The 26,568-nt window shown below is 38.1% G+C and overlaps 1 protein-coding gene and 1 pseudogene across 2 annotated transcripts in view; one reads left to right on the top strand and one right to left on the bottom strand.

Annotated features, from left to right (window-relative positions):
• The first annotated feature begins 1,466 nt into the window (after window positions 1-1,466).
• On the top strand, window positions 1,467-2,262 carry LOC118858229 (annotated as a pseudogene).
• A 2,864-nt stretch (window positions 2,263-5,126) lies between these two features.
• The window catches only part of WDR45B (WD repeat domain 45B), a 92,681-nt gene continuing 71,239 nt past the window's right edge, over window positions 5,127-26,568 (bottom strand). The window contains exons 6-10 of one of the 2 annotated variants that reach the window (XM_036768549.1): window positions 11,802-11,992; window positions 10,454-10,539; window positions 8,293-8,394; window positions 7,336-7,457; window positions 5,127-6,752 (exon numbers count right to left, since the gene is read on the bottom strand). In XM_036768549.1, coding sequence (XP_036624444.1) covers window positions 6,646-6,752; window positions 7,336-7,457; window positions 8,293-8,394; window positions 10,454-10,539; window positions 11,802-11,992 — 608 coding nt within the window. In that variant the 3' untranslated portion in view covers window positions 5,127-6,645. The remainder of the gene's footprint in view (window positions 6,753-7,335; window positions 7,458-8,292; window positions 8,395-10,453; window positions 10,540-11,801; window positions 11,993-26,568) is intronic. The other variant, XM_036768550.1, reaches the window with a different exon arrangement.

Genomic DNA, 26,568 nt, shown 5'->3' on the forward strand with positions numbered 1-26,568 from the left:
CAGCTTCTGTAGGGGTGTAAGATCCACCTACAACCAGCACCCAGAAAGCTGCCAACAGCACAGTTTCTTTTGATCTGCTTAACTAAGGAAAGCAAGGTGATGGGGTTGACAAGTTTACCTTAATCCAGCATACAGACAGCATTCACTTAGTTCAGGGGAAAAATCCAGCACCCTGAACTTCAGAACAAAATACAAACAAATTACAAACATTAACAGACAGACCAAATACAGATTCATAGTTACCAACATCTAGGTTCAGCCCAGGAGCTCAGAACAAGGGCTGGCCCAGAGTCACATGCGCCACCACTGCTGCAGCAAAGAGCTCCAAAGAACAGACAGCCAACCCCTGGTTTTTTATATCTTTTTCAGGGTCAGGGGTGAGTCACACATGCGACTCACCCACGTGACATAGAATTCTCACAAAGAGGTGGACTTAAACCCACGTGGTCTAAAAGCCTCTGCTCTCCCAGACATGTAAACTAGGCCCTCCCTGGAGTTAGCCCCACCTTGGGCCCCACCTTAGTTGCCAATCCAGACCCACTAAGGTTTTATACCTAATAGGGGTTTGGGCCTGGGGCTTAGCACCTAGTAAGACTCAATCAAAGACACTGAATTAATCAAAGGAAACAAAGGCCAAACTCTTCAAGGGCACTGTTGAACTAAGTGCTAAGGAGCCCATTTTGATTACCAAAACAGTACGTAGTAAGGCTTGTTTGATTGGCACACCAGTCAGACTCTTAACGACCATGTTAGCGTTCTTAATTGTTTCTCTGCACCATGCAGTGATATCCACGTGCTACCAAAGTCACCAATTTCAGTGACTTCAATACTCAGTAAGGTGCATATAAGGGAATCCGATTTTTTCCCCCAGAACTGAAATAGACCTGTAATGGATCCATGTTATTTTATGCACATACTCAAATGTGGCCACTATTTAAGAAACAAATCTCAAATCTTTCCAATTCATAGGAAAAGGAAAACCCCTTTGCAGTCTATACAACCTAGAAAACCTTGGGAATTAAGACTTGCTACCTTGTATAATCGCTCTGAATCTATCACTTCCTCAATAGGAATATAGTTAAGATCCCAAGATTTTCTTCTCATTCCTCTTGTGGGGAAAAGTACTAAGAATAAAGAATATCTGTGTTGGAAAACTAGGTCTATTTGTCATCACAGAAACCCCAAGTCTTAATGGTTTTCTACTTCTGTTACGTAAAAGCAATGAAGTTGGTTTGTTCGTGTGTGCTCAGTTTTAAAAGGATGGTTTAAAAGACTGAAACAGTATAGGCTTTCAAAGCTTCTCTGAGCTACAAAAGGAGTTCTGCAATCATGTCTTTATTTTCACTCAAAATGTTACCTAGCTTCATGCTGCAACATGAATTAACTGTTTCAAGAATGCAATATACCTTTAATGAACAATTGTTTGTTACTACTGAGAACATTGAAAATAACGTGTCCCACAGCCTCAGGCCTGGAAGCGGCGGCGGCGTCAAGATGGCAGAGCTGCGCGCGCTGGTGGGAGTCAAACGGGTCATAGACTATGCTGTGAAGATCTGAGTGAAGCTGGACAAGACCGGCGTGGTGACAGATGGGGTGAAACACTCCATGAACCCTTTCTGTGAGATTGCGGTGGAGGAGGCCATGCGGTTGAAGGAGAAGCTGCTGCTGAAGGAGGTGACTGCTGTCAGCTGTGGCCCCAAGCAGTACCAGGAGGCCCTGCGCACAGCTCTGGCTATGGGTGCTCACCCAGGCATTCACGTGGAGGTGTCGGAAAGTGAGGCAGAGCGCCTGGGGCCCCTCCAGGTTTCCCGAGTGCTCGCTGCTTTGGCCCAGAAAGAGAAAGCTGGGTTGGTGCTGCTGGGGAAACAGGCCATCGATGATGACTGTAATCAGACTGGCCAGATGACAGCAGCCATGCTTGACTGGCCTCAGGGCACATTTGCCTCAAAACTCTCACTAGATGGGGACAAGCTGACAGTGGAGCGGGAGATTGATGGTGGGCTTGAGACAATTCGCCTCAAGCTGCCTGCTGTAGTGACTGCTGACCTCCGGCTAAATGAGCCCCGATATGCCACTCTACCCAATATCATGAAAGCCAAAAAGAAGAAGATAGAAGTGGTAAAGCCTGGGGACCTGGGGGTGGACACAGCCTCCCGCATTTCTGTACACAGTGTGGAGGATCCGCCCCAGAGCACAGCAGGGGTGAAGGTAGAAACCATTGAAGACCTGGTGGCCAAATTGAAAGAGGCCAGGCATGTTTGAACTCCCTCTCCCCCAATAAATTTGTGGCACCCTTTCCCACTTTAAAAAAAAAAAAGAAAATAATGTGTCCCAAAGTCTCAAGGTGATTTCCACAGCACTCCAGAATTTTATCAGCAATGGCAAGAACATTATTGAAGTAATTATATATCTTTGAAGAGGTCTTCTTTAAAAGAAGAATCTTAATCATTTAAATAAATAGAAAAAATCTAGGATGCTCATTTTTAAAAGCAATAAAAGCTGTCATTTATAGAGGTTTGAAAGGCATTTTGCACACATCTGACTGGACCTTCACATAATAATCTTGTGAGATGTAACTAAGGGAAGTGTTCTCTTTTAACAGATAAGCAAACCAGTTCAGAGATAAAATGGCTTGTCAAAGTTAGTAAGGAAAACCGGTATCTAGAACCTATTCTACCCTTGTTTGAGTCTTACTTAAAGGCCTCAGACTGCCCCACCACCACCACCACCCCCATAAAGCATTTTCTGTCCCTTAATGATTTGTGAGTCCCCTGGCTTCTTATGGCTTATATTTATACTAGGCTTTATGATTTACAAAATACGTTCTTCACAATATCCTTATGAGATAAGTTGTATATTATGACCCCCATTTTAAAGATGAGGATACTAAAGTTTAGTATTTATTGCCATCGTCAAATCTACCTCCCCTGGCTTGTAGCTTTAAAATTAAGAGTCAATTTTGAGGAACACAAGCTTCAAGGTACCTATGATGAAACAAACAATTCAGTGTTAAAAAGTCTTGCTTAAATTTAAGATATTCCCAAAGCAGTTATTTATATGTTAGGTTGGCAACTGTTGAACAAAATCACTGACAGAAATGGATATTTTATCTCCTTCCTTAGCAGTAGATTTGAATGTTACTTCCTAATTGAAGACAAGGTCTTCATGCTAGAACTGGCCTACCTTATGATGTTACACAGAATCAGAATAGTATGCACACTACTAAATCAATGACTATTTATTAAGTGCCTACCATGTGCCAGTAACTGTAATAAGCACTGGGTATATTAAAAAAGGCAAAAAAAGTCCCTGCACTTGAGAAGCTCACAATCTAACAGGGGTGACAACATGCAAACTATGTACAAGCAAGCTGTATATAGGATGAATAGTAAATAATGAACAGAGGAAAGGTACTAGAATTTAGAAGGGCTGAGAAAAGCTTCCCTGTAGGAGAAAATTTTAGTTAGAGCTTAAAGCCACCAAGGAAGCCAGGAGTTGGAAATGTGGAGAGAGAACATTCCAGCCATGGGGATCAAACGCTACCTATAACTATCAATAATATCAGAAATAGAGAATTAAGAATGAATCTATAATTTCATTGGCACAGGAACCTTCTAAGGTAAGGAAACTCCCTCAGCCAATGCAGGTCAGCACTTTTCTCTGCAAATTAAATCTTAGTGAGTAGCTTGCACACCGAGAGTGAAGATTTGTTCAGGGTCACAGAGCCATTATGTGTCAAAGGCAGGAACTGAACCAAGGTTTTCTTGACTTCAAGGCCAATTCTCTATCTACTATACCAGAGGTGTCAACTATAGGGCCACAACACTCCCAGGTCTAGCCCCAAGCAGATTAAAATGTAACTGGGAAATATTTAACAAAATGAATAAAAATACAATAAAACATAGATAAGATCACATTTTAAAACTAAGTGCTCATTTCTACTTAAGTACCAACAGTTCAGAAAGGGTCGTGGAAGCAAACAAGACAATGAATATGTCTTATTAACACAGAAAAAAGATACAACTTTACATTCTAATCTATAATCAGTCTGTCAACTAGCCATTATTATGTACGTACTACAGGTGAGGCACTGTGAATACAAAAAAAGGCAAAAGACAAGTATTTGAAAAAGACAGGCCCGGCTCTTCAAGGAGTTCACAATCATTTCAGGATATTTATGTTTGTCTTTATATATGATTACTAAATTTAGAATTAAAAAATTCTCTTTAGCTACATGGGAGAGAAAAGGGCACAGAATAATTTTACTGCCACCAGTAATATCTGCCTGGACAACAGTCTCTTTCTGCCTCGAATTCTCTCCTTGTCTTCAATACATCATTCATACTGGTCCTCACTAATTTGTCCACCCTCTGGCTTCCTATAACTCATATTCCCATGCCTGGAATGCCCCTTGGCTCTTTTCATAGTAGATTTCCCACCCATTCTTTAAAAAGCAAATGTCATGTCCTTAAGGCTGCCTGAGGAGATTTTCTCTAGCCACTCAGACTCCACAAAACACTGTTTGGCACTCATCTCCTATTATAGTTATTTATATATCTTCTCTCCCTTAACCAGCCTGTAGCTAGCTCCATGGGCATTTGCAATACACATACAATTTTGAAACCAAGCTCTGCTATTTTATCAGGCTAACCTTGGGTCAGTCATGACTTCTCTGGGTCTCAGCTGGTTCGTTTAACCACTTTCATTTTATAGATAAGGAAACTTAAGTTCCATTCTAACTCCAAACCAAAGATCCTCGGCTATTTGAGGTAGTTAACAAGCCACCTAACATATCTGGAGCTCCTATGTGCTATTCCAAACTGACAATCCTTCTCTTACCTGAAAGACGTATAAATGAAAAAGTCGTAGATAAGGCTGTGGTACTTCCCTGAAGAACCACATCAGGATAGCTGAGAATATGTTAAGATATTTCTAAAATTGTTACTTGCCACTCTTCTGGGAGGGAGGGAGAAACTTGAGATTGGCTTGTGTTTTATCCAAGACTGAAAAAGCAAGTTCTATTAATGGAAACAGACCTCTGAAATCCTGGTTTCTAGATATCTCAACTTTTTCTGCCTTCTCCTCACAGAATTTTTGCGTTAGCAATGAACACTACAACCCAGCCATTAATCTACATTTTTATTCCCAAAGTGTAAAATCTAAACAGAAGTCAACTAAAACATGAAAAACGTATCATCTTGGTTTTGATCACGTGTGATATCCAAGTTTTACTTCTCACAACCAGAAAAGAGTACAACAAAATTAATCATTTTTATTTAAAAGAAATGTTACAAATAAATGTGCAAAATGAATTTCCATGATTAAATCCACACAAAAGGAACATGCATACTTTACATAAAAGTTAGTCAATATTACACGACACTGTCAAGAATCAGGCAAAATGGAAAGACCTTGCAGCTACAGATCTTTTAGACAAGTGAGATGTGAAACCAGGAACACATGAAATTAAGTCTCAAGGTAATTTACAATCAAGTAAAACCTCACATAAGCAGTGTTAACACAATAATAGTATTCTACTTTAGTTCCAAAATGCTATGTGCCTTTCATTTCCAAAATAATTAGTGTGTAGCCACCTTTATAACGGTGGAGGGAAATGATGTTACAGGGAAAGGTAACAGTGAAGTGCCCAAACTAAGCACCAACGGAAATATAAATGAGTTTCATTCACTCTTGCTCACTCTCTTTGGAATGCAGCAGTATGGCATCACTGGAATAAACGCCAAATTTTACTATCTAAACTGAAAGAAATAGTCATGGATAAGAACTGTTTTTGTTATTTTGTTCCACTTACTCTGTTTTTCCCTGAAATTAAGATGGGTTCACTCTCCTCAGGACTGTGTTTCTATCTGAGGAGAAATTAGTCCTGTCAGCAATAAGCCTTAGCAATGTTGGGAGAGTCTGTTCTAGCTTCTGTATTAATGTTCATAGCTCCACACACCAACATACCAAGTCAGTATATGTGTATACATGAATAAAACAAACCTAAAGACCTGCACTGGTGACCTTAAGTAGAGAAAGTATTCAGACTGCATTTGCTAAAGCATATTAGTTGTGGTTTTAGATCTGAAGAAGGAATTCATTTCTTCTGTACTAAGGCAAGCTGCTGGTTTTACTATTCTATTTAAAATCTTGTACACTACAAGAACTAATATTTACATAAATAGTTCATTTCCCCACCAAAGGCTCAATGAAAAGGATGTAAGGTATTGCCTAAACAAATGTCAATATCCGAATGTGGTCCAACCCCCTGTACAAAACTCCTGCTTGTTTTGGTATAGAGGGTACAAATGAACCTGTAAAGCTAACTTCATCATTAGAATAAAGAAAATAAACCAAGAAAAAGCTCAAGCCATTGAAAAACCATCTGAGTGCTCACTCCGGCACACTGTGATTTGTTTCCTTTTCCATTCATGCTAGAAATATGAGGCCCCACTTATAAAAGGAAATCAAACAATGGTATATTACTTCCCAACCAAGACTCTTCCTGGTTAGTCCCCTGGAACCTGTTCCTTGGTGAGGCCTACATCCCACCAGAACTAGGGAATATTACAGGTTAGTATTGAGTCCTCCAAGTGTTGCAGAGTAATTCAGCAGTACTTCAGTCCAAACGCTTCTCATGCAAGGTCAAAGCTTGTCATCAGTCATTTCTAGAAATTGAGCATAGACATCACGGGAACATTCTCCTTTTTGATTGAATAAGAACTTGTAATAGCTGCCATCCGCACAGATTGCTAAGGAAAAGGAAACCCATTTTATCTTATTTTTCTTTTAAAAGTTTAAAGCATATTACTTCCTTTTTCAAAACTGTAATTGAAAACTACAAACTAGAACAATACTATTTCTTTGGAAAACTTGGAAGATACCCAAAACCATCTCTCACTACACCAAATCTACTCTAACGAACACTTTTTCACCTACATTAAATAGATATTGTGGTTTCTTTGGAGGAAAATCGAATAGCCAACTTGCAAGAAAATATTTTGTCTGATATCAGGTCATTTTTCTATAACCTATATGAAAAAGTATCTATGAATTTTCCTGGAGAAGTGAATGAGACCAGTTGGGTGCTCACACCATATATAATTCTCCAAACAATGCACATTGAAAGGCTCTGACTGAATCTACAATGGAGAAGCAGGAAGGATAGATACTGAAGATAATTCTCCTTTAGAACTGTAAGACCTTCACTTGATAGACAGAAATCAAAAGCTGATTGTGGCAGAAAAATTTTATGTGCTCCCTTGGTCAAAGAGAAGGTAGTAAGAAATTTCTTTTTTCTCTAAACATACAATGACACTTCAAAAAGTAACTTACCTATGACAGCATTTGGCTCAGTTCCAAAGGCACAAATGCATGGAGAGCCTGAGGGAACCTGAAATTTGGAAAAACTCCACTTGGAACTGAAGTATTTTGGAAGAAAACTGGCTGATGCCAAACTGGGAAGGAGGAGGGGAAAAGGTGATCAGATTATCATATTACATGATTAAAGTTATTCAGAACACTTAATAATACTGAAAAATCTCACTCATCTAAACCCAGGATAAACAGATTAAAGTACTTTCTAAATCTAGTATAGCCAATAAAGTGATTTCAAAATCAGGTTTAGAAGCTTAAAGAAAAACATTCTACTTTTACATCCTATTCTTCCGTAATCAATTTAGGAGAAAAAAAAGATTGTTTTGGGGAAAGTGTTTGATTTTGTGGTTTTGTGACATAAACAGAGAAGAGAATATTGAATGGAGCAGAAGTAACAAGCTACAAAATTAATCTTCTGAATCCAACCTCTCTTATATCACAGATACACACAGCTAAGGGAAAATCAGGAAGTCTTACCAATAAATACTCCATCCTAGGAAACCAAAAACAGTAATCCTTGAACCAACTAATTTATTGAGGAGCATAGGACTTAGAGGTGGAAGTGACTTTTGAGGTCCTCTATTCCAAATCTCAGATGATACCTAAAGAACTTAGCACCAGAGAGGTAACAAGCAACAAAATGAAGACTCAGTCCCAAAGTTGTGGCGCCAAGGGTCCTCTTGGCTACCTCCACTTTCTGGTCAAGAGTATTCTAAGGCTTTAATCATTGGGAAGAAAAGCTCTAACATACAACCATTCTGTTACAAAACAGTATGTAAAATTCCAAAGCCCTCAAAATAGAGTAACTGCTGACTTTAGCAATGACAGTCTTCGCCTATTACCATATTATATATAAACCCAAAGTGATCATTTCATCCTTCTTTTGATGTCAAAATTTAATCCCCAAACCCTTACCTAGACTGCTTGTTCCTTTTGGGATCCTCAGCTGCAAAAATGTGCACTGTTCCATGATCACTTGATACACAGATGAGTGAAGCATCCTGATTGAAATTAATACTGAAAGAAAACAAAAACAGAACTCTGGAAGGCTGAAATTGCAAGGGGAGATAGAGGCCAGAGTCACAGAATATAAGAGATAGAAGGGACTTTAGAGATCATTTGGTCCAACTGTCTCTTACAAATAGTGAAACAGGCCTATGGCAAAGAAGTAATATATCCAGTACCAAAGCTAGATAGATTGTGATTAAACAAGTATTAGAACCTGAGCCTTCCCACTCCCACCCAGGTATACTAGGGAGTGCTGACTCATTACACACTACAGAGCTATATTCAAATAAATCACCTACCCCACACTCTAAAAAGTCATGTAAAATTGTTTCTATTTTGATATTTCCCAAATATTTTGTTCTGCCTTTTTTAGAGTTCAGTTTATAGTTATGTGCCTTCATCAGACACACTTCAAACTAACAAACACAACATACAAGAAATAGTGATCACCTCAGTCTCAAAAAACTACTTTTTCACACGACTCTTGAGAAACTTGTAACAAATCATATAAATGGACAACCCTACTCTGTTTTGTTCAAGTATCTTTTTAAAGGTTGAAGGTAGTCATGCTTAAGAAAGGAGTGAAGTAAATATCTATGTCAAGCTGTAAAACTTAAAAGAGTTTTAAGAAATGGCTTTAAATGGCTTTAGGAAATTCTATTCATTGTCTTTACTTATATGGGGGAAGAAGGGAATCAGGGCCATATAAAATATTCTCAGCAAATAAACCTTTTGATTGGAAAGTGGCCATTATGGAGTTTGACGCAGACTCAGAGGGTTACTCTGTGGCCTGATTTTTGGTTTATCATGAAAAGAGCCTAATAAGGATGTAGAGATTCAATGAAGGCAGGCATAAGCAAGACCCCAACCTTCTCCTTAAAGGGCACTGTATAAATTACACACAGCAAATAAGGTGAATTAAAAGTCTTTAAGGTGCTACTCCAAGCTCTAATTTAAGCCAGAGCAAAGCTAAAGTAAGCAGATGCATCAAACTTCAAAGAATCTTGATACAGGAAAAAAAAAAAATCCAGGGTTTTCTAATGCCAAAAATACTACTGCTGAAATTCATCTTAATGGTTTTCCTTAATTAAAAAAAAAAGCCAAGAGTATAAGATACGACTCATAACAGACTGACTTTAGTGACTACCTATTTACATTCTTTTAAAATAGATTTATTTCACATCTTGAAAACTTACAGAAACATTGTTTAAAAAAAAAAACCAACAAATTATGTGCTTTTAGTTATCTATGCCTGGGAAAAATCTAGCTCTTGAGCCTATACAGTTTAATTCAAGGTGTCTAGTGGCCACAGTCCAAAAGAGCTTCTATAAAGCTCCTGATAAAGTAGCAGTAAATGTTACAGATAAAAACTGTCACCCATGCCATATAAGGATGAGATGAAGAAATGAGATGTTTAGCCTGAAGAATGGAACACTTGAAGGAGGATGTGATATCTACAGGTTTGCAACTTGGAAGAAGAGTTATGCTTATTCTGCATAGTACTGGAGGGTAGGAGTAGGAACAATGAGGCAGAAGTTGTAGAGAAGCAAATTTAGGCTTCATCTGAGGTAAAAACCACATAACAATCACAGCTTTCTAAAAGAGGAGCGAGTTCCAGCGTCAGTCTTCAGTTGGGTATTCTTTGAGAGGGAGGGGAGGGAGGTAAAGGGGAAAAGACCACTAGATGGCTACTAACATCTTTTCCAACTCTGGGATTCTGCGAAAAGGACTAGGTATCCTCTTTATTGAGTTGGTTCTTTGGTAAATACTAGGAACTAAAGCCACTTGCAGAAAAGAATAGGCCCTTCCAGAGATAAGTGGTTCAATTTCTGAGAGAAGCCTAATAACTACAGTATAATACTGCAGCCTCTGACTCTTCCTGCCTCACAGGAAAATCACTCTTTCTTGAGGGAAAAATGGTATCAGAAGTATAGCAACTATTACTTGAATTTCTCTCTAGACCATCTCTGAAATCACACAGTTGTTGTCATGGCTCAGCCATTTCCCAGGAAATAAACTAATCTCCTTCTTTCTCAAGCCCCTATATTCAAATGAATCATATTCTTACCAATAAATATTTGCTGCTTGAGATCCTCTTCTCAGTTCCTGGATTAAATGCCCTGATGAAGTATCAAATATTCTTATAAGGGTCCCCTTTGAAAAACAGTGAAGTGTCTCATTATCAAAGATTCAGAAGTCCAGTTCATTTTTGTACTGATTTAGATTCATAGTTCTTACAAATCTATAACCTATACCACGCTCGTAAATAATACTACCTGCAATTTCTTATATGATCTAAGTCATTCAGCATTGCTTTATTTTCTGACAAAATTTTTCCACTTAGCATTAAAACTTACTAACAATATTATACTAGGACTGAGAACATAATGGAGATTCAGAATTAAGTATTCTAAGTGACCTAGAGAAAGTCACCTCCAGCAGTAACAAATACTCCATGCTTGGAAAGCTGGGTGTGTAAGGATTTCTACTATCTCTTGTTGTCATCATAGGAACTAGTTTCTTCACAATGTGCCAATTTACATAGTTACAGCTCACAACTACAAAGGTCTTTACAAAATACTTTCTTCATAATAAGATCAAAAATTATTATAAGTATTTTGCAGATGAGGACACTGAAGTTCATAAAGGTTAAAAAAGGTCACAAGGTCACAATGATAGGGAGAGACAGGTGGGACTTAAACCCAGGGTTTCAGACCTCAAGATAAATGTACTACAGTGCTTCTGGAGGTGGCCAGCAGGCTGATAGCCAGTTACTACTATTTGTAGGTTCAATATGACTGAGATTTTATTATCTTCCACTGTCTCATCTAGTTTGTAAATTACTGTGAGAAAATATTTAATTTTAGGCTAATTTCCTGTTGCTACCTGACCTGCTCATGGACAACATTCTTTAGCCATCAATTGGTATACAACCCATTAGCTTAACATTAGTTTAATCCAGTGATAATTAGGAATGATACATTTGTTGTATATCCCTCCTCCCTACCCATACCCCTCAAAATCAGAGGTATGCCCTCAAAATGCCCCAGCCTGGCAGAAATGACCTTTAGACTACCTGTGATTCCAGGTGGCAATCAAGATATAAACAAATGATTTAGGTAAGGTAGATGTCAAGAAAGCCTTACAAGTCACTCAAATTAAAAGTGAAATGGAGGACATGCTTTAAAAAACCAATTTAATCACCAATTACATTCTCTAAAGGAGCAAGAAATTGGATTCTAACCCTGATATCATATGCATCGTAAGTGATTATGTCTGAGAAAAAGTTTCCACAAAATTCTTCACTCTTAAAACATGATTTTCCTAAGACCGCTATGTGAACTGTCAAGCAGTCCTAAAGTAGCAGAACAGACTGAAAAATTAGTCCCAACTATACTCTCTGAATTTAAGCTTACTTTTTCCGATGCTGTTGCAATTCTTGTTCCCTGGAGGTTTAAAGCTATACAGCTTAGGACTCCTTCATGAGCTGGGATATCAACCGGAGGTTTTTCTGTGTTGGCCAGATCCACTATCTGCACATGGCCAGTATGTGTACCAGGGAATGCCAGGAGAGAATTGTTGCTATTTGGACATAAAACACAGAGACCTAGATACAAAAATATTCAGAAATAAGGCTCAGGATTGTGTGAATAGCCAATCTTATCATATTTTGGCCAGCCCTTTTTCCACACCATATTCCCAACTGTTTTTTTTAAAGGATTCCATAATTCTTTGCAATCACAACAAAAACAAATCAGGAAAATAAATTTAAACATCTCAAATCACAAAAATGTTTCTTTTTCCTTTCTTCTTATTTTTTTGAATGCCCAAAAGTTTCAGCTAGAAAGGCACAATTAAGCTCCACAGACCCCACCAGGATTCAGAATTAAATATAGTACTAAACATTGAAGAGATCTTAAAAAAATATTTTGCAGCCTGTGGTATACTTTCTAAGTTCCACATTTCCCAACACAATAGAGATATCACTAAAGCAAAATTTGGAAGGGTGCTCACTTAGCATAGTCTACAGGGTGTTTGGGGGAAGCAAAGGTGAAAGAGAGGGAAATTAGCAAAAAATAGGGGGAAAAGAGGAAGGTAAAAAAAAATGTTAGGAAAGGCAAAAAGAACATAACAGGACTTTCAGTTCCTTCCGGGGCTACCAATTTGCTTTTTTATTTAAAAAAAAAAAAAACAACACAATCACCCCCAAAAAAGAGGTAGTAGTTATCTGTTCATGAGGTAGATTTATCTCTTCTGCCAATTTAGACCTTGAGCCTAAACTATCACCAATATGCTCCCTTCTAATCTCAAAGCTAACTTTAAATAAAATAGAGCTTATCACTGAAACCTTTTGGAAATTTAAAGACTCACTTATTTTACATCCTTAAATTTTTTCTATACCCTTTCATTTCCATTTTGATATCAAGAAGAGTATCAGCAAGACAAAATTTCCACCTCCCATTTCTTTTGTCATTTTGCTTTGAAACAGCTACCCTGCTATCTGGAGTGGATTCTTCAAAGCTGAAGAACAACAATCAGTGGTCAAAATAATGGGCTGGTGAGCACTAAGGTTCGCTGAGTCATTTTACACACACACACACACACACACACACACACACACACACACACGAAGTCATTTTAGGGGGCTAGATCTTATTAGGGTAGGTAACCCCCAATGAGGAATCCCTGCTCTACCAAAACTGATGTAGACCTGCTTTACAAAGTAAAGTTTTTTAAATAGTATTTTATTTTTTCCAATTATGTGTAAAGACCTGCATTTTTAAAAAATTGAGTTCCACATTTTTTTCCCTCACTCCCCCCCTTCCTCTCTTTCTGAAACAGTAAGCAATTTGATATAGGTTATACATGTGCAATCATGTAAGACATATTTCAATATTAGAAGAAAGAGACCAAAAGGGAAAAAAAAAATGAAAAAAATAAAGAAAGTGATAACAGTATGCTTTGATCTGCATTCAAGGTCCATTAGTTCTTCCTCTGGATGTGGACAGCATTTTCCATCATGAGTCCTCTGTAATTGTCTTAGATCATTGTAGTAAATTATGTTCTTAAAAGAGTTGTCTAGAAGGCTGGGTGAATAAACGACTTGATTGCATCAGAGGTGGGGCTTGTACCTCTTCCTTCTCGACTCCAAGGCCAGGTCAGATCTCTATCCAAGAAACCATGCTGTCTACAGCCACTATTGGTCTCAAACACCTCCATCCACAAGGGTGTTTAAAAGTTCAGTTTTATCTCACTGAACACTTATCAAAGCCCTTTCAATGTGTTATTTACTAGGGATATAAAGAATGATAAGGCAGAGGCCCTGCCCTCAAGAAGCTCACAACACCTAAATGAAATGACAAATACACAAAGAAGGAATGGCACTAAACATACTGCTAAATGCAAAGGAGGGACCAAAAAGTACTCTTTAAAAAAAAAAATCTCAGGAGGAAAATAATACTTTTGGCTTGGAGTAAGAGTGGAAGTGTGTCAGGAACGAGAAAAACCAAAAAGTCCAGATACAATGGAACATGCCTTATGCAAATTAAAGCGAGAAAAGGCAAGACTATGTTGGAGAAAAGGTAATATTCTAGTTTGACTAGAACGACGATTACATAAAGAAGGTTAAAATTAAAGAAAGAAACAAGAAAGTATGGTGGAATCAGACTACAGAGAGCCTTAAATAGCCGGCCAAAGAGTTTATGTTTTAAATAGGCAAAAGGATGGGGAAAAAAAACCACAAAAACTAGAGGAATACTAGACTTTACTCCTCAGTCCTTACACATACAGTTGCAGCACCCAGCCCACCCCACCTTCTTTATCTCGGCTTCCCTTGAACCTTCTTTGAGTCATGCTAAACAGGCTCTCAGGCAGCTAAATGGCAGAGTGGTTGGAGCACCCAGCCTGGAGTAAGGAAGACTCATCTTCCAGAGTTCAAAATATGGCTTCAGACACTTTACTAGTTGTGTGACCCTAAACAAGTCACTTAACCCTGTTTGCCTCATCTGCAAAGTGGCAACTGCTAAGTTTGGTATGTGGACATTTGTCTGAAGTTCTAATGTATCATCAACTCTGTAGGGAGAAACAAAAGCAGTACTGACATTAAAACCTAACTGGGGATGGCAGAGCCAAGAGGGCTGAGCAAAGGCAGGGACTTCCCCCAAGTTCTCCCAAATTCCCCTTCAAATGACTTTACAATAACACCTCAAAACAAATTCTGGAGCAGCAGAAACAATTTTCCAGTGCAAGACAACTTGGAAGATTGGTAAGAAAGGTCTATCTCACTGGGATATGAATGGAGCACAGTACAGTGCAGACTGCACCAGAGCACCCTGCACCCCAGCAAGACAGCAACAGGCATTGGGAGTAACTCAATCCACTGGGCTGGTGGCATTAGGAACTTCTCAGGATATTGGCCAGGGTTCAATAGCTCATGGATAAAGTGATAAATTACAAAGAGATGCTAGTACAGTCAATCCTCAACTGTCATGGGGGTAACATTCCTAGAAAATGGTGGAAAAGTCAAAAACATGAATGTTAATATGGTGTACGCAGGGGAAATAAGGAATTAGGTTCCGTGACCACCAAAAACTGCAATCTTTCACTACAGCTTGCTGAAAATATACTTTTCTGCATATGATTCTTTACGCTAAAACATTAATTCTGATAATATGTGCCTTTCCTAACATAGTAACTATGAAATAACCCATAAAATGCAGAGGAGAGGAAAGGCAACTTCAGACAAGACAGGAAGGGGCAGGAGCAGTGATGTCAGAAGAACTCCCAGGTAAAAAAAGGGAAAGGGACAAGCTGCTACCTCTAATGGGAACAGCTAGGCAGCGCAGCGGATAGAATGCTGGGTCTGGAGTTAGGAAGACCTGAGTTCAAATCTAACATCACACACTTATTAGCTGCGTGACCAAGGCAAGTCATGTAACCACGTTTGTCTCAGTTTCTTCGTCTGTAAAATGAGCCGGAGAAGAAAAGGACAAACCACTCCAGTACATTTATCAAGAAAACTCCAAATGGGGTAACATAGAAAATGCTGTAAGCAGCTAGAAAAAAACAATTCAAATATCGTGGAACTACAGTCAGGATCACAGAGAATCTTGCAGCTTCTACAACAAAAGATCAGAGGGATTAGAACATGATATTTGATAAAGCAAAGTAGGCTGGACTACAACCAAGGATCAATGACCCAGCAAAGGTGAGCATAATCTTTAGGAAAGGAGATGGACATTCAATGAAATAAGGCCACAGCTCAATGGGAAATCTGATCTTCAACTACGAGACTCAAGAGATCCATAAAAAGGTAAACAGAAAAAAGAAAAAAAATCTTGTTATTCAATAAGGGCAATCTGTTTACATCCCCATATGGGAAGACAATACTTGTTAATCTTTAGAATTGTGTATTTATTACGACATTAAAAAGGTATATACACAGACAGAAGGTGCGGATATAAACTAACTGATGTGATGACAAAAAACCTAATTCAGGGATGCAAAAGAAAAAGGTAAATGACATCAAATGAAGATGCACAAAAACATATTATAGTACAGGGAAAGAAGGGGTGGAGATGAGCATTGTTTGAGCTTTATTCCCATCAAATTTGGTTCAAGGAAGGAATAACACACTCAGTTAAGTATAGGAATCTAACTTACCCTACAGACAGTATGAGGGGAAAGGGGAAAGAAAACAGAGGGGATGGTTAGAAGGCAGGGAAGAAGCAGTAAGGGAAAAGGGAAAGAAAAGGGAGAGGGCTTGACAGAAGAGAGAGAAGATTGAGGGAGGCAGTGGTCAAAAGCAAAACTTTGAGGAGGGCAAGGTAAACAGGGAGAGGTAGGAATAGGATGGAGAAAAAGGCACAGATAGTAATCATAACTGTGAATGTCAGTGGGATGAACTCTCCCATGAAACAGAGGGAGACAGCAGAATGGATTAAAAACCATAATCCTACAATATGCTGTTTACAAGAAGCACATTTGAAACAGGGGGATACACACAGGGTAAAGGTAAAAGGCTGGAACAGAATATATTATGCTTCAGCTAAAGTAAAAAAAAGCAGGGGTAACAGTCCTAATATCAGACGAAGCAAAATCAAAAATAAGTCTAATCAAAAGAGATAAGGGAGGCAACTATATCCTGCTAAAAGGAACCACAGACAATGAAGTAATATCATTACTAAACATATGTGCACCAAATGGAATAGCATCCAAATTCTTAGAGCAGAAGTTAAGGGAGTTACAGGAAGAAATAGAGAGCAAAACTATACTAGTGGGAGAACTCAACCTCTCCTTCTCTGAACTGGATTAGCCTAACCTCAAAATAAACAAAAAAGAAGTTAAGGAGCTAAGTAGAATTTTAGAAAAGGTAGATATAATAGCCCTCTGGAGAAAATTAAATGGGAACAGAAAGGAATATACCTTTTCTCAGTGGTACATGGCACATATACAAAAATTGACCATGTGCTAGGGTATAAAAACCTCACAATCCAGTACAGAAAGGCAGAAATAGTCAATGAATTCTTTTCAAATCATAGTGCAATAAAAATTATATGTAATAAAGGGCCATGGAAATATAGACTAAAAATTAATTGGAAAATAAATAATCTAAGCATAAAGAATGAGTGAGGTGGGGGCGGAGCTAAGATGGCAGCTAGAAAGCAGGGACTTCCCTGAAGCTCTCCCCCAGAACCCTCCAAATACCAATAAAAATGGCTCTGAACAAATTCTAGAGCGGCAGAACATGCAAAAAAGCAAAGGGAAGCAGAGCTCCAGCCCAGAACAGCCTGGACGGTCGCTGGGAATGGTCTAGGGCAAGGAGCTCGGAGCGGAGCAGAGCAGAGCCCAGCATGGGCCACGCCAGGATCAACCAGACCGGGAGCCAGGTGGAACAGGCATAGCACCCTGAATCAGTAAGCTGTGACAGTTACCAGACTTCTGAACCCACAACACCAAAGAAAACAGAGATGGTTAGTGGGAAAAGCTGCTGGAACATGAAAGTATTTCACGGTAAGCCACCAGCCCAGGGGCAGCGGAGGTGGTGCAGATCTGAAGCTGCTTCCAGAGCTACAGCTGCAGTTACTTCCGGCCCGAGGCACACCTGGTGGGAGGAATGAAGCAGCAGATCAGAGCAGACATGAAGAATCTTCTTGGATCTGAGTCACGGTCAGGGTGGGCAGTTCTTGGGGGAGGAGGAGTGCTGGTGTGGCAGAGCCTGCTGTGTAGAAGTAGCTCTGAAAATAGGAGCACAGCCCCTCAAGCTGGGGACAAAGCACTCTCTATTCTACAAGCAGTCATACCCTGACAAAAAACTCAAGGGTCAAGGAGTTGGCTGGGAACATGGCCAGGCAGCAAAAATGGTCCCAGCTACAGACTCAGACTTTGAAATCCTTCTTGGGGACAAAGAAGAGCAAAACATACAGCCAGAAGAAGTCAACAAAGTCAAAGAGCCTACATCAAAAGGCTCCAAAAAAAAATTAGGAATTGGGCTCAGGTCATGAAAGATTTCAAAAAGGATTTGGAAAGGCAAGAAAGAGAGGTAGAGGAAAAACTGGGAAGAGAAATGAGAGTGATGCAAGAAAACCATGAAAAACAAGTCAACCACTTGCTAAAGGAGACCCAAAAAATGCTGAAGAAAATAACACCTTAAAAAATAGACTAACTCAAATGGCAAAAGAGCTCCAAAAAGCCAATGAGGAGAAGAATGCCTTAAAAGGCAGAATTAGCAAAATGGAAAAAGAGGTCCAAAAGACCACTGAAGAAAATACTACCTTAAAAATTAGACTGGAGCAAGTGGAAGTTAGTGACTTGATGAGAAATCAAGATATTATAAAACAGAACCAAAGGAATGAAAAAATGGAGGACAGTGTGAAATATCTCATTGGAAAACCACTGACCAGGAAAATAGATCCAGGAGAGATCATTTAAAAATTATTGGACTACCTGAAAGCCATGATCAAAAAAAGAGCCTAGATATCAGGTTTCAAGAAATTATCAAGGAAAACTGCCCTGAAATTCTAGAGCCACAGGGTAAAAAAGAAATTGAAAGAATCCACTGATCACCTCCTGAAAAAGATCCCAAAAAGAAAACTCCTAGGAATATTGTTGCCAAATTCCAGAGCTCCCAGATCAAGGAGAAAATACTGCAAGCAGCCAGAAAGAAACAATGTGAGTATTGTGGAAACATAATCAGAATAACACAAGATCTAGCAGCTTCTACATTAAGGGATGAAAGGGCTTGGAATATGATATTCCAGAGTTCAAAGGAGTTAGGATTAAAACCAAGAAATACCTACCCAGAAAAACTGAGTATCATGCTCCAAGGCAAAATATGGATTTTCAATAAAATAGAGGACCTTCAAGTTTTCTCAGTGAAAAGACCAGAGCTGAATAGGAAATCTGACTTTCAAACACAAGAATCAAGAGAAGCATGAAAAGGTAAACAACAAAGAGAAATCATATGGGACTTACTAAGGTTGAACTGTTTTGTTTACATTCCTACATGGAAAGATGATGTGCATAACGCATGAGACCTCAGCATGAGGATAGCTGAAGGGAATATACATATACATATATACATACACACACACACACATATATATATACATACACACACACACACACACATATATATATATATATATACATACAGAGAGAGAGAGAGAGGGAGAGAGAGAGAGAGAGAGAGAGAGAGAGAGAGAGAGAGAGAGGGCACAGGGTGAGTTGAATATGAAGGGATGATATCTAAAAAAATAAAATCAAATTAAGGGATGAGAGAGGAATATATTGAGAGGGAGAAAGGGGGAGACAGAATGGGGTAAATTATCTCAAATAAAAGTAGTAAGAAAAACCAGTTCTGTAGGAAGGGAAGAGGGGGCAGGTAAGGGGGAATGAGTGAATCTTGCTCTCATAGGATTTGACTTTAGGAGGGAAAAACACACACTCAATTGGGTATCTTACCCAATTGAAAGAAGGAGGAAGGGGATAAAAAAAGGGAGGATGATAGAAGGGAGGGCAGACGGGGGGAGGAGGTAATCAAAAGCAAACACTTTTGAAAAGGGACATGGTCAAAGGAGAAAACTGAATAAAGGGGGACTGGATAGGAGGGAGCAAAATATAGCTAGTCTTTCACAACATGAATATTGTGAAAGGGTTTTACATAATGATACACGTGTGACTTATGTTGAACTACTTGCCTTCTTAGGGAGGGTGGATGGGGAGGGAAGAGGGGAGAGAATTTGGAACTCAAAGTTTTAAAAGCAGATGTTAAAAAAAAGTTGTTTTGCATGTAACTAGGAAATAAGATACATAGGCAATGGGGAAGAGAAATCTATTTTACCCTACAAGAAAGTAAGGGAAAAGGGCATGGGGGAGAGTGGGGTGATAGAAGGGAGGGCTGACTGGGGAATGGGGCAATCAGAATATATGTGGGGAGCGTAGAAATGGGGAGAAAAATTTGTAAATTCAAAATCTTGTGGAAATCAATGCTGAAAATTAAAAATATTAAATAAATAATAATAATCTTTTTACAAAGCGCTAAATGTAATTCTTTTTTCCCATGGGAGAAATTTAAGTTTTGAGAACCTATAGCTCTTCCCAATCTAACCCCATCCTATTGTTTCAACATTCTTATGCTTTACTTCCACACACTAACATTATTCATAACATTAAAGCTGTCCTTCATGCATGACACAGTAAAATAAAAAAAGAATGAACGAGTCAAACAACATATTATAGAAACAATCAATAACTTCATTCAAGAGAATGATAATGAGACAGCACCAAAACTTTTGGGATGCAGCAAAAGCAGTTCTTAGGGGAAGTTTTATATCTCAGAATGTTTCCATGAATAAAACAGAGAAAGAGGAGATCAACGAATTGGGCACGCAACTGAAAAAGCTAGAAAAAGAACAAACTGAAAATCCCCAATTAAGTACCAAATGAGAAATACTGAAAACCAAAGGAGAGATTAATAAAATTGAAATGAAGAAAACTATTGAACTAATGAATAAAAATGAACAAATAAAACCAATAAAATTGATAAACCTTTGGTCAATTTGATCTAAAAAGAAAGAAAACCATATTAACAGTATCAAAAATGAAAAGGGTAAATTCACCTCCAATGAAAAGGAAATTAAAAAAAATAATTAGGAATTATATTGCCTAATTGTATACTCATAAATTTGACAATCTTAGGGTAATGGATGAATATTTAAAAAATATAAATTGCCCAGATTAACAGAAGATGAAGCAAAATATTTAAATAATCCCATCTCAGAAAAAGAAACTGAACAAGCCATCAATGAACTACCTAGGAAAAAAATCTCCAGGGCCAGATGGATTTACAAGTGAAGTCTCTCAAACATTTAAATAACAATTAACTCCCATACTATATAAACTATTTGGGAGAACTGGCAAAGAAAGAGTCCTACCAAATTCTTTTTATGATATAAATGTGGTACTGGCACCTAAACTGGGAAGAGCGAAAACAGAGAAAGAAAATTATAGAGCATCTAATGAATATAGATTCAAAATTTTTTTTACAAGTATTAGCAAAAAGATTACAGCAACTTATCACAAGAATAATACACTCTGATCAGGTGGGATTTATACCAGGAATGCAGGGCTGGTTCGATATTAGGAAAACTATCAGCATAATTGATAATGTCAACAACAAAACTAACAGAAACCATATGATTATCTCAATAGATACAGAAAAAGCTTTTGACAAAATACAACATCCACTCCTACTGAAAACACTGAAAAAGATAGGAATAAATGGAGCCTTCCTTAAAATGATAAGTAGCATCTATGTGAAACCATCAGAAATCATTATATGTAACGGAAATGAGCTAGCTGCATTTCCAATAAGATTGGGGGTGAAATAAGGATGTCCATTATCACCACTGTTGTTCAATATGGTACTAGAAATGTTACCTTTAGGAACAAGAGAAGAAAAAGAAACTAGAATAGGCAAAGAAGAAACTAAGTTATCACTCTTTGCAGATGATATGATGATTTACTTGGAGAATCATAAAGAGTCAAGTAAAAAGCTACCTGAAATAATAAACAACTTTAGTGAAGTTGCAGGATAAAAAATAAACCCACATAAATTATCTGCATTTCTATATATTACTAACAAAGCCCAACAGCAAGACAGAGAGAAATTCCATTTAAAGTTACTGTAGACATTATAAAATATTTGGGAGTCTACCTGCCAAAACAAACCCAGGGACTATATGAACACAATTACAAAACATTTTCACACAAATAAGGTCAGATCTAAATAATTGAAAAACCACCAGTTGCTCATGGTTAGGCTGAGCTAATATAATAAAAATGACAATTCTACCTAAATTAATTTGTTTATTCAGTGCCATATCAATCAAACTACCAAAAAATTATTTTCTAGAGCTAGAAAAAATAGTATCAAAATTCATCTGGAAGAACAAAAGGTCCAGAGTATCAAAGGAATTAATGAAAAGAAATGCTAGGGAAGGTGGCCTAGCCATACTAGATCTTAAATTGTACTATAAAGCAGCAATCATAAAAATCACTTGGCTAAGAAATAGAGGAGTAGATCAGGGGAATAGGTTAGGTACACAAGACACAGTTGTCAATTATTATAGGAATCTACTGTTTGATAAACCCAAAGACCCCAGCTTCTGGGATAAGAACTCACAGTTTGACAAAAACTGCTGGGAAAACTGGAAAACTGGCAGAAACTAGACACAGACCAACCTCTGACTCAATACACCAGAATAAAGTCCAAATGGGTACATGATCTAGGTATAATGATTGATACTATAAACAAATTAGGGGACCAAGGAATACTTTATCTGTCAGATTTATGGGGAATGGAGGAATTTATGATCAAACAAGAGATAGAGAACATTATGAAATGCAAAATGGATAATTTTGATTACATTAAATTGAAAAGTTCTTCCAAAAACAAAGCTAATGGAACCAAGATTAGGAGGGAAGCAGAAATTTGGGAAAGACTTTTTAAAACTAGTGTCTTTAATAAAGGCCTCATTTCTAAAATATATAGAGAACTGAGTCAAATTTACAAGAATACAAGTCATTCCCCAACTGATAAATGGTTAAAAGATAGAAACAGGCAATTTTCAGAGGCAGAAATTAAAGTTATCTTCAGTCTTATGAAAAAATGCTCTAAATCACTACTGATTAGAGACAAAACAACTCTTGAGGTACCACATCACACCCATCAGACTGGCTGACATGACACAACACAAAGATGATAAATGTTGGAGAAGATGTGGGAAAGTTGGAACACTAATTTATTGTTGGTGGAACTGTGAGCTGATCCAACAATTCTGGAGAGCAATTTTGAACTATGCCCAAAGGGCTATAAAAATGTGCTTACCCTTTGACCCAGCACTACCACTTCTAGGGATGTATCTCAAGGAGATCATAAAAATGGGAAAAGGACCCACATATACAAAACTATTTATAGCAGCTCTTTTTGTGGTGGCCAAGAACTGGAAATTAAGGGAATGTCCATCAATTGGGGAATGGCTAAACAAATTGAGGTATATGAATGTAATGTAGTACTATTGTGCTATAAGAAATGAGGAGCAGACAGACTTCATTACAACCTGGAAAGACTTATATGAACTGATGCTGAGGGAAGTGAGCAGAAACAAGAGAACACTGCATATAGTAACAGCAACAGTGTGCAAGGACTGATTTTGATAGACTTAGCCCTTCTCAGCAATGCCAAGGTCATAAAATCTTTCCAAAAGACTCAGGATTGAAAATGCCATCCATATCCAGAGAAAGAACTAAGGAGTCAGAATGCAGAAGAAAGCAGACTATTTTCTCTTTTATTTTGTATTCTTTCCCATGGTTTCTCTCATTCATTATAATTCTTCTATGCAATATGACGAATGTAAAAATGTGTTTAATACAAATGCATGTGTAGACCCCATAGCAGATTTCATGCCGTTTTGGGGAGGGAAATGGAGAGGCAGGGGGAAAAATTTTAAACTTATGGAAGTGAATGTTAAAAACTGAAAATAAATTACTTAAAATCATATTTAAAACAAAAAAAGAAATAGGATAAAGAGGAGGGGACAATACATTACAGACTGAGAATATACCTTCATATGGTGACATTCAGGAATGGCAGAGGGGTTGAAAAGGTGGAGACCATATGATAAAGATCAATGGAAGAAGAAAGCATAGTGATATGGGAATATCCGATACACCACTGGGTCAGGAAGTGGACAGGCACTGTCAACCACCTTTGAAAAAGACCGGAAAGAGCGAGACAGGCTGGGAGAAAGCTGGGTGCTCAAAACCGGCAGAGATCCCGAGGCCTCCTGATGGGAGTGTGTAGAAGCACCAAGAGGCAGCAACGCAGTACCACTAGCTGTGAGACATCAACTCTTGAGGCTTGCAGCTCAAAGATATGAAATGTGTCTTCTTGAACTTCCAGGAGACATAATGTCCAAGTAAACGACTCTAATCCCTCCCCCGCTGACCCAGAGAATTCCTAGGGAAAAAACAATGGAAAAGAGGAGACAAAAGTGGGGCTTCAGCAGCTGAGCAGTGGGAGTTTCTGAGTCCCAGAGGGGTAGAGGCAGCAGGGGTCAATACCAGTAGCCCAGACATACCTTTGCACCCCCAGGGGAAGTGGAAGACACCAGCACAAACAACAAAGAGCTGAGACCATTGCTGAAGAGCAACAGTGCTGGAGAGCAGCCCTCCGGAAAGAGGAGACTTCAGGCAGCCAGACCCCTCCCCCACACCTCAGGAAACTGAAGGGTATAATACACAAAACCAGTAACTAGACTCACAATCCCCAGAACAAGAAACCTGGCACAGAGAGCCCTGAGCCCCAAAAGCAGAAATTCACTTTAAAGCCAGGAAAAGGCTAACCAACATGAAGAAGAACACAAAAAAACCAAGGACCATTGATTCTTTTTATGGAGACAAGCATGATAAAAATACCAATTTGGAAGAGGGTAGCAATGACACTATACCCACATCTGATACCTCAAAAGGGAATGAGAACTGGTGTCAAGCCCAAAAAGCATTACTGGAAGAGCTAAAGGAGGATTTTAAAAACCAAATTAGGGAGGTAAAAGAAAAAATGGAAAAAATGAAAAAAAAAAAAAAACCACTGACGAAATCAAGTTCTAAAAGACTACGATTGGCGAACTGGCTATGGAGATGCAGATCTAAATAAAGAAAATGACGCCCTGAGAGGTAAAAATCAACCAACTGGAAAGGGAGACTCAAAAGCAAAATGAAAACAGCAACTCATTAAAAATTAGAATTCAGTAAGTGGAAGCTAATGACTCTATGAGGCATCAAGAAGTAGTAAAACAAAATGTAAAGAATGAAAAAATAGAAAAAAATGTGAAATACATGTTTGGAAAAACAACTAACCTGGAAAATAGATCCAGGAGATACAATTTAAGAATTATTGGTCTACCAGAAAGCCACAATGAAAACAAGAGCCTTGACAGTATCTTCAAAGAAATTATCAAAGATAACTGCCCAAAGGTCCTAGAACCAGAGAGAAAATAGTCATTCAAAGAATCCACCAATCACCTCCTGAAAGAGATCCCAAATTGAAAATACCAAGAAATAGTATAGCCAAATTTCAGAATTACAAAGTCAAGGAGAAAATACGGCAAGCAGCCAATAAGAAACAATTCAAATATCACGGAAGTATAGTAAGGGTTATGCAAGATCTTTCAGATTCTACATTAAATGACAGGAGAAATTGGAATATGATATTCTGAAGGGCAAAGGAGCTGGGACTACAACCAAGGATCAACTACCCAGGAAAACTAAGCATAATTTTTCAGGCAAAGAGATGGAAATTCAACAAAATAAGGGAATTCCAGACCTTCCTGACAAAAAGGCCAGAACTCAATGGAAAATTCGATCTTCAAATACAAAACTAAAGAGAGACATAAAAAGGTAAACAGAGGGAAACCCCCTCACAAACCTTATTAATCAAAAAGAGCAAATTATTCACATCTTTATATAGGATTATATCATCTTATGTATGTTATGTATATGTGTGTGTGTATGTATGTATATGTATATATACATACACGCACGCACAAATATATATATGTCAATCTTGAGAATAGTACACCTATTATGACAATTGAAAGGAATACACATAGACTGTGAATGTCTCTATAAAATAACTGATATATGGATAAAAAACAATTAAGAGATGTAAAGGGAGGGTCATGAGAGAAGAGGTGAAGAGGTAGTAGAAAAAGGTAAATTACATCAAATGAAGAGGCACAAAAACATATTATAGTAAGGAGAAAGAAGGGAGGGAGAAGAGCACTATTTGAGCTTTACTGTCATCTGATCTGGTTCAAGAAGGGAATAACATACCCTGATAAGTACAGAAATCTAACTTGTCCTACAAGTAGTATGACAGGAAAGGGGGAAAATCAAGGGAGGGGAGCAGTCAGAAGGGAGAGAAGAAGTAGCAAGTGGAAAATGGTAAGATAAGGGAGGGGAATCAAGAGGGGGGGTAAACTGAGGGAGGCAGCAGTCAAAAGCAAAACTCTGTTGAGAAATGGAAGGGGAAAGGGAGAAATAAAAAGCATAAATGGGGGAAATAGGATGGAGAAAAAGACACAGATAGAAATCGTAACTGTGAATGTGAGTGGGATGAACTCCCCCATAAAACGGAAGCAGACAGCAGAATGGATTAAAAACCATAATCCTACAATATGCTGTTTACAAGAAACACATTTAAAACAGGGAGACACACACAGAGTAGAGGTAAATGGCTGGAGTAAAATATATTGGGCTTCAGCTAAAACAAAAAAAGCAGATGTAGCAATCCTAATCTCAGACAAAGCAAAAGTAAAGATAGGTTTAATTAAAAGAGATAAGGAAACCATTTGACTTTATTTTGGAAAAGAAAAGAATTCATGATCCAACAAGAAATAGAGAGCATTACACAATGTAAAATGGATAATTTTGATTATGTTAAATTGAAATGTTTTTGTATAAAAAAGCCAATGCAACAAAAATTAGGAGGGAAGCAGAAAATTGGGAGAAAAACTTTACAACTAGTATCTCTGATAAAGGCCTCATTTCTAAAATATACAGGGAACTGAGCCAAATATATAGGAGGAATACAAGCCATTCCCCAATTGAGAAATGGTCAAA

This window comes from Trichosurus vulpecula, chromosome 7, assembly GCF_011100635.1.
Source record: "Trichosurus vulpecula isolate mTriVul1 chromosome 7, mTriVul1.pri, whole genome shotgun sequence".
Classification (NCBI taxonomy): domain Eukaryota; kingdom Metazoa; phylum Chordata; class Mammalia; order Diprotodontia; family Phalangeridae; genus Trichosurus; species Trichosurus vulpecula.